The sequence below is a fragment of the Fopius arisanus genome, unplaced genomic scaffold (genome assembly GCF_000806365.1).
Source record: "Fopius arisanus strain USDA-PBARC FA_bdor unplaced genomic scaffold, ASM80636v1 scaffold00031, whole genome shotgun sequence".
NCBI classification, from domain to species: domain Eukaryota; kingdom Metazoa; phylum Arthropoda; class Insecta; order Hymenoptera; family Braconidae; genus Fopius; species Fopius arisanus.
This window is the reverse complement of record NW_011887770.1, coordinates 212,911-221,176: the sequence shown is the minus strand read 5'-3', so window position 1 is coordinate 221,176 and position 8,266 is coordinate 212,911. Positions and strand designations below refer to the sequence as shown.

Here is an 8,266-nt window from a genome sequence, read left to right as displayed (position 1 = left end):
AAAGAAAAAATTGGAATTGTTTAAAAAAAAAAATGAACGACGGCGGGATTGAACCCGGGCCGTCGGCGTGGTAGGCAAGCACGTTACCATTTAGACAACGCGCTCATTCTAAAACTATAATTTCATTAGTGGTATATCTTCAATATATTAAATAATTTTTTTCATTGAAATTTCACAAGATGTGGTTTCCTCCTTCCCCACGTTCTACAGTCGGCTAAATTTCAGTTAAACAAATAAAAAACAAAAAGCATTCATACCGCAGAAAATAAATTTCACCCCTATAATACATTTCACCCCTACTTTAGTCACTCCTCTCTGATTGGTTGCAAGGAGGACTTACGTCAATCCTATTTGCCAGCTGCTGTCAGCGATGACTGGCCCAGAGGGGAAACGGGGGAACCCCATGCGTAATTTTGGGCCTTTTTTATACGTAACCATGGGCCTTTTTTACACGTAACCCCCCGCAGTTTCAAACCCTAAATGACTTTTTGGAGAAATTTGTTTATCATAATTTTATTATATTTATTTAATATATTTGCATTACGTATTGAAGATCAATTGAACTCAAACTTCGTCTTCATACAAATTTATTAATTCTCTTTACAACAGCCTCTTACATTTCTTCCTAATATATTCTTACACAAATGGAGTCTACACGTAAATTGGAAAAATATCAACATTCTTAGTTCGTTTATGTGTTATAATCTTCGAAACGATTGATTTAAATATTCTTTTATAGCTCAATGAAGCCTCAACTAATGTAAATATCATAGTACGCATTAATCCAATATTCTCGTCATTTACCTAGACATTTCAAGGTGCGAATTATCATTTCCTAAATTCAGCGCCCGAAGTAAATGAATTAAATAATAAAACTCCATCCCCCGACCTTATGTTTCCGTTCATTCAACTCGAGCGCTAAAAAATCGTGAATAAATATTATTTCTCAATGAGTCGCACATCGTTAAAAGATAAATTCAATATTACATTTGTGCCACTCAACTACTCCCTTATCGACTATGGGAGACTCTTTTTCTAATTGTATTCAATAAAACAAAAACCATTTTGTATCAAACAAAAATCGAACAACTAGAGTTCTATTTACGACGGGTTAATGGAAAAAGTAGCGATCTAATACTATTCCCGTGTTTTTCTAAATCAACACATTAAATATTAAAGTAATATTGCACAGGAGAAATCATAAATAAGAAAAGAAACATTTAATGAAGAAGAAACGAGGAATGTGAGGGCACTAATTCCTGTGGTCAATTTCAGTAATATTTACGTTTATATCCAACAGACGTATATCATAACTTATAAGCTCCAAGATTATCCCCAGCCCCAGCAGAAATTCTTCCAGAATTCCCCGCCAACAGGGAAAAATGTCATTAGACAAATTACAAATGACTTGATTCACTGGAGTGCCTCATCAACAATATAATTACCCCACCATCCAATTCGGAATTTTCATTCATAACACCTTTAATAATGAATTTTCTCTGATAGCCATTGAACAATCGCGTATAGATGAAATAGATTTTTAAGATTGTCTAAATTTGCTAAATATTAAACAATTAGGCAATCAATAATACCAAGTGATTTAAGTGGCAGAGTGGTGACACTAAATATCTCAATTCGAATTTAAAAAACTCACGAAAACACGAATTTATTCGATGATTAAGTATTCAGTGGTGACCACGTCCCCATAAAACTTCAAAATACTGTGTTTTCCCTTGAAATTGATATTAATATCGAACACAGTTACTCCTAGGCCACGAATAATCAAGAGAATTCTCTCGAATAACGTCCCCATCCCCGAAAAATACTATAATCTCCTCACTCCAGAGTTGCCCTCAACTAAATATAAGTTGGTGAATCCTTGAGGCTTGTGCGACACGCCTCACACTTGTCCGCATCCTTTTCATTGACAAGAGTGCATATAGGGCACTCCTTTCCCCCACTGGCCAGTGGTTTGTCCTCATTTCCCTTTTTTCTACTCTTATTGCACATCTCACAGATATCCCTGTCCCCAGGATTCAAAAAAGTGCAGGTAGAGCAGTCCCATTTATTCTCCTTACCCTTTCTCTCCTCCTTGCCAATAGTGAGATTTTTCACAGACTCGACAACCCTCTGATAATTTTTGGGTTGTCCCTGACTGAATTTCCTCACCTTCTCCTGAATGCTACTCCTCTCCTCACCGAGTCCCAGATTATCCCTGATATCCAGCAATTCAACACTTCCCTTTTTCCTGAAACAGCTGTCCTCACTGAATCCCTTGGAGAACCTCTTCTTGTCCCTCAGGGATTTGTCCTCGGTCTCGAGACTCGAGTGTTTATCTTTCTTTATCTTCTCTCGCTTTTTCAGAATATCCTCTCTATCCCCGATGTCCTTGGAGTATCCCACATTATCCAGAGATCTGAAGACATAGTCCCAGGACTCGTTGGGTGCTGAATCGAGACTCGTCGAGGTCTTCATTGGCCTTCGCTCGATCCTCGAGTAATCGTCTTCAGGATTTCGCCTGGCTATCGAGTGATCAATTTGATCCTCTCGATACGACTTACGATGACTCGATTTATCGGTATTGGAGACTGGAACTGGTAGATCAATCTCAATCAATCTGTCGGTGGGAACACGTGCAGCATAAATGGGATTGCAGTACGGTTCAGGAAGGGCTCCGTAAAATCTGCTGGGAGCCTGAGGGACGCAGTACGACTGAAAGTATGCGTAATTCTCTTCAGGATAGCAGTAATCAGACTTGATGCCATTAAAATTACTGGGAATAATGTGATAAGGTAGAGTAGTTGGAGGCACCTGATCGATAATAGTCTGATGATAATTTCTATAGGCTTCGGCTTTCGATCGATTCTGATGTAATCTCTCGTAGAAACGATGACTCAGTGCTCTGATTGCAGTCTCAGGTGTTCCTACCTGATTCTCACGAAACTCAAGGATCTCCAGCCACGAGATCTTGAAGTTCTTGGAGATTGCCTCCCAGATTTGCTTGAGAATCTGGCACTCGACGAATGCTACGATTGCATCTCGACTCACTGAGGATACCCTGTCTGGGTCTATGGGCCCCTCCAGGGTCAGTGTACCCAAGCCTGTATGCTTATAGCCCATCAGCTCGAACATTAATTCAGCGCCAATTAAATTCGCTTCAATCTCATGCTTGTAGTATCCAGAATAGGTTCGCAGCATTCGATATTCCATTCGCCAGGGCTGAGCCAAGAGATTCGAGGCGTACATTGATATTGCACTCCATGCCTCGCAGGCTCTGTAGCCACTGAAATCATTCAGAGTCGAGGCTGATCGGTGGAGGATGTGGGCTGTCTCTTGGAATACGTATTTATTCTCATTGGGCACCAGGCAGAGGTACTCTTTGATGAATCCTTAATTAAAAACATCATTCATAATGATTCATTTCATTATATGAATTATCAAGTAATCATTCTGATATAAAATAATATTTTTTTCGAAAAAAATACTATTAGTCATAATTATAATTCTGTAAGTAAATTAGTAAAGTCTGATGTCCGTTTTTTAATGGCACTCCATCAATTTTATCAATCAATTACAGAATTAATTTGAGTCGTTAATTAAATCACCTTCCAGCTTGAGTCGCTTCTGAATCTTCGAGGGGCTGTCGTCAGTCTGCAGATAAGTCAAATGACTCTTATGGATTTTCATACTGATCTCCTGAAGTCTGTCCATTCCTCTGCCAATGCTGTCTAGTGCCATTGCTTGATGATAAATCCCTGAAAATCCCATTGAACTCGTGAAAACAATTGAAATCCATTAAACTTATCGCATCCATGACATCCATCCATCCATCCCAAAATCGATAACGACGAAATTGTGACTAATCGGAGTCCTGATAACAATTCCTTCATTAACGAAAAATTCCCAATGAAATCTTGAATACAAGCAAAAATAAAAAGTGATAATATTTTTGATTCCATCATAATTTACATACCTCCCGGATACCTCACACCGAAAATCTCGTTCTCCTGCAGCAGTTCGTCTCATTCTATAAATAAATTCTAAATTTAGAAAATCAGGATTTTCACCTGCATCACAGCAGTATCCTCACCGATTTCCACTGACTCAATAATTAATGTCGCAGCATGACTTTATCGTCCACCAGTCGTTTATCATCCATCTCGTTGATTTCGCTGAGGGGTTGATATTGTAAACAAATTTCCCTCACCAATTGATGATCGACGAGGGGAATATATATTTCCAAACGAGATGATGTTTAATCTAGGTTAGGTTTGATTTTCATTCGTTTATTCTCAACAATTCGAGGTGGGGGAATTCGTCCACCGTTTGGACTGTTTGTCACTCAAAAACACCCGAGGAAATTCCCTCTCGTCGATAAAAATAAGAAACGCCTGGAAACGAACGAACCAAATCCTCATGCAGTGAAAAATAGAGGAATTTGGAATTGGAACGCACCCCCACAAAAGAAAAACGAAACAAAACGCAGTACAAGATGGCTGCGTTTGGGTGTTGTGGCCACTGAGTGCGTGTTGTTGCTTTTAATCCTCAATAATTCTAATAATACCCCCAAACAATCATCAGAAAACGTCGAGCATCATTCACAGCGTCAAATTAATTAATACCCATTGTGACAGATTAATCCCGACGATCACGTGTGTGACACCTCCTGGCGTGTGTTGTATACTGGAAAACAATGCTAAAAACACATCACCAACAACACGAGTAAATCACGAGTAAGTTTATCATCCTATCTTATTATTTATCAGCAAATAAACTCCGATTTTATTGCCCTGTGTTACTAGTGGATAGGGCCGATTTAAATTGTTTGATTTATTGGTAGATTTTTCAATCTGTTTTTCCTGCCATGACTGGCGTTGCTTCCCCCCACGTCCACTTTTTTTTTTCATCTCTCTCTCTCTCTCTCTTTTTTTTTTTTATCAAGTACCCAGTCTCAGGCTTTAGCATTGGAATTAATTATTAATAATCGGTATTAATGACAGCCCTGTGTAACGAGCCATTTTCATTCGTCCAATTTATTTTCTTCAATTAGATGTGTTTATTTGACGATTATTTTTTCCATATGTGGTGGCTCTTGTGGGCCTTTCACCGTGACTAATGACCACCTTAATTGCTATAAATATTACGGTCAATTTTTCGATTGTTTATTTATCTTTGTTTATGGGCCCGCATGTGTCGATTATTGATGTTTTATTGTTTTATTCATTATTTGAAAGTGTTTTATGAGAAATGTTTGATTTGAATTCGGTTCAGGGGTTGGATAGTTGACAAAAAAAAACGATTTAAAATTAATTGAACAAATAAATACAAGATATCGAATACAACCCAGTCGATAACACTGGAGAAAGACGTCGGAGCGACGGAGGAGGGGGAGATGTCCGCCGGCACCCAGGGGGAGATTCGGGTCGGTCCATCGCACCAGGTTTGGCATAAATTCAATAGCAAAAAAATATTCAGACAAATTCATGTCACCATGAGTAATTAAGAAAAATCCTTCAATGAATTTTCCAAATTATTTTTCCTTATTTCCACTAATTGACAACAAGTTTATTCATTTACTCTTGAATTCTCCATTGAACTTCATAAAAAGTTACGATTTATTTCGAAAATATCCCCACAACTGCACGGTATAGCGATTTTTTTGTAATGACCTTTTTTCGAGCTCTTGATGAGCTCTACAAAAAAGATTCTCACAAAAATTTCACCATCTCTCTCGGTTTTAGAGATATTATCGAAAATACTTACTTCGTTTTATCTGCTCACTGGAGAATATTCACTATATTCTGGTGAGAATATCTTCTTTAATTGTTGCAAGGAAAATTGTACTCTCCAATTTCATTGGATTTTTCTCCGTACCGAATATTTGAGGCTTGTTGGACCGATTAGAGAGGGTTCCTTTATTTTATTCTTTTACCCGAAGGTTTGGATGGTTTTTTATCGTTGACCTGTTTCCGGTGGATTTCCTCAGGCCGGGGATAAAGTGGGTGGAATGGGTCACGAGAGGGGATGGTGATTTGAATATTTGTAGCGGGCGGGAAAGGTATGCAGAATTATCAGTGAAAAAAATAAATAAATAAAAATGAAATAACGGCGGTTGAAAGGCGCGACAATGGAGTATCTCGTCGATTAATTTCCAGTGACAAATCAAATTAATTGAAATGAAAATAAATAATCTACCGACAACTGTGACACCAGAATCGAATAGACATCGATAGACAACAGGTTGACGACTAAAAAAACAAACGACCAAACATTTAAAAAAAAAGTACTAATAAGATAAGTCCAGCCTCTTGTGGTTGACAGTCACGGTGAAATGTACCTCTGATTGCTCCAATCAAGCCCCCGTGGTGCGTTTTTCAAATTCCCATTGGATTGCTTTGTGATAATTAATGAACGTGAATGAGGATAGATGATTAAGATATGACTAACTGCTTGGATGAGTGCTAACCGCCGTTCGAAAACCATAAAAATTCTGGTGTACAGGAGTTGGTTTCTTGCCAGGCCCGTTTGCCTGAGTACCGGCCGGGCGTACCAGCAGCTGATCTCCAACCCGATCCTGAATTTATTAAGGAAAGAGAGGAATTAAGATGGATACCAGCAATGTCGTTAGACGGAGATCTCGTCATGTACCTGAGGGCTGCACGCTCAATGGCAGCTTTCGCTGGTATGTGTGATGGAGGCTCACCAGACGATGGTTGCGTTGCAGCATCCAGAGACGACACAACAATTAACGCACTCGATATTCTTCACGATTCTGGATATGATCCTGGCAGAGCACTCCAAGCACTCGTCAAGTGTCCAGTACCCAAAGGCATTGATAAAAAATGGTCCGAGGAAGAGACTGTAAGTTTCACTAATTCTAATCACTCATTAATACCACAAAATCATTGATTAATTACTAATTGTTATCTTATCATGTCTCTCCCTCCAAACAAAACAAAAAAAAACAGAAACGCTTCGTCAAAGGACTCCGTCAATTTGGCAAGAATTTCTCTCGCATTCGCAAAGACCTATTACCGCACAAAGACACACCTGAGCTCGTTGAATTCTATTATCTGTGGAAGAAAACCCCAGGTGCTAACAACAATCGTCCCCACAGACGTCGCAGACAGGGATCACTCCGTAGAATTCGCAATACCCGTAATTCACGCGCTGGTACTCCAAAGGAGGAGGCACCAGCCCCCAAAGAATCAACACCCCCAAACACGACGAGCGCTAAAGAGACGACAAACGAGCCCGAGACACCGCCAGTCGGTGCCTCGGCAAGCTCAAACACAACAACGACTAATAACAATAATAATCCTGGTGGTGAGGTAAGTTCTGTTACCGAGGACGACAATTCGGAGGAGGACAGTGATTCACGCGATACGAATACCAATGGTTCGGCATTTGAGAGATCCTGTCAGCACTGTTTTTCAACAACATCAAAGGATTATCAAGTCGCTGGTAAAGATCGTCTACTTTTGTGCTTAGAATGTCGTTCGCACTTGAAGAAAACTGGGGAATTGCCCCCAGCCCAGCCCTATCTGTTTCGTCCGGTACCAGCCGAATCACCAGACAGTCCCGGTAGAATGCGAACGCGTAATAAAGCTAAAGAGACACCGAGGCCGTCGCGTCCACGTCGTAACGGTGGTACTGATACACCAGATCAAGATAAGCAGGAGAAAGTAGCGTCAACCAATCAAGCAACCCCAGACAAGAAGAAAAAAACAAATACACCAGCAAAAGTGGAGACTCCAAAGAAGGGCCAGAAGAGGCCCCAGGAAGAGCCTGAGGAGGATAAGGATAATCAGAAACGTAAGAGGGGAAGTCCTGATAGCCCGTCTGAGTCACTCACCACTGATTCTAATTCATTGATGGATGAGCCCGAAAGGGAGAATGAAATAGAGACGAGTGAGCAGCCACCAGTGCCTGTTGTTCAGGAGGAGTCAGCATCACCTGTTGAGAATCAGCAGGAGGAGAGAGAGCAAACTGATACCATTCCTGTTACAACAGCCCTTCCAATTACTGTTCCTACGTTACCTATCAATGTTCCTGTTATTCATACTATCGATAAAAAACCAATGATCGATGATATGCCGGAAATTAAGACAGAGCCTGAAGAGACAAGTATCAATATGAAACAGCCACTTCCTTTGAAGTTGGAGCCAGTGCCAAGTGAGCCAGAAATGTCTCCAGTTAAGGAAGAGCCTAATGAGCCTGAACAACAGCAACAGCAGCAGCAGCAGCAACAACAACAACAACAACA

The 8,266-nt window shown here is 40.1% G+C and overlaps 2 protein-coding genes across 3 annotated transcripts in view; one reads left to right on the top strand and one right to left on the bottom strand.

Annotated features, from left to right (window-relative positions):
- Window positions 1-570: 570 nt before the first annotated feature.
- On the bottom strand, window positions 571-4,356 carry tamo (PUB and ZnF_RBZ domain-containing protein tamozhennic). Of its 2 annotated transcripts, none has more exons than XM_011303164.1 (4): window positions 4,091-4,356; window positions 3,974-4,040; window positions 3,606-3,755; window positions 571-3,389 (listed from the first exon to the last, which is right to left on the bottom strand). In XM_011303164.1, the coding sequence occupies exons 3-4, from the start codon at window positions 3,736-3,738 to the stop codon at window positions 1,858-1,860; spliced, it is 1,665 nt and encodes a 554-aa protein (XP_011301466.1). In that variant the 5' UTR covers window positions 3,739-3,755; window positions 3,974-4,040; window positions 4,091-4,356; the 3' UTR covers window positions 571-1,857. The 2 variants fall into 2 exon arrangements, with proteins under 2 accessions (XP_011301466.1, XP_011301464.1); XM_011303162.1 differs by having other exon boundaries at window positions 3,974-4,027.
- Window positions 4,357-4,488: 132 nt separating this feature from the next.
- The window catches only part of Gug (Grunge), an 8,874-nt gene continuing 5,096 nt past the window's right edge, over window positions 4,489-8,266 (top strand). The window contains exons 1-4 of the mRNA XM_011303165.1: window positions 4,489-4,733; window positions 5,330-5,440; window positions 6,502-6,861; window positions 6,969-8,233. Coding sequence (XP_011301467.1) covers window positions 5,393-5,440; window positions 6,502-6,861; window positions 6,969-8,233 — 1,673 coding nt within the window. The 5' untranslated portion in view covers window positions 4,489-4,733; window positions 5,330-5,392. The remainder of the gene's footprint in view (window positions 4,734-5,329; window positions 5,441-6,501; window positions 6,862-6,968; window positions 8,234-8,266) is intronic.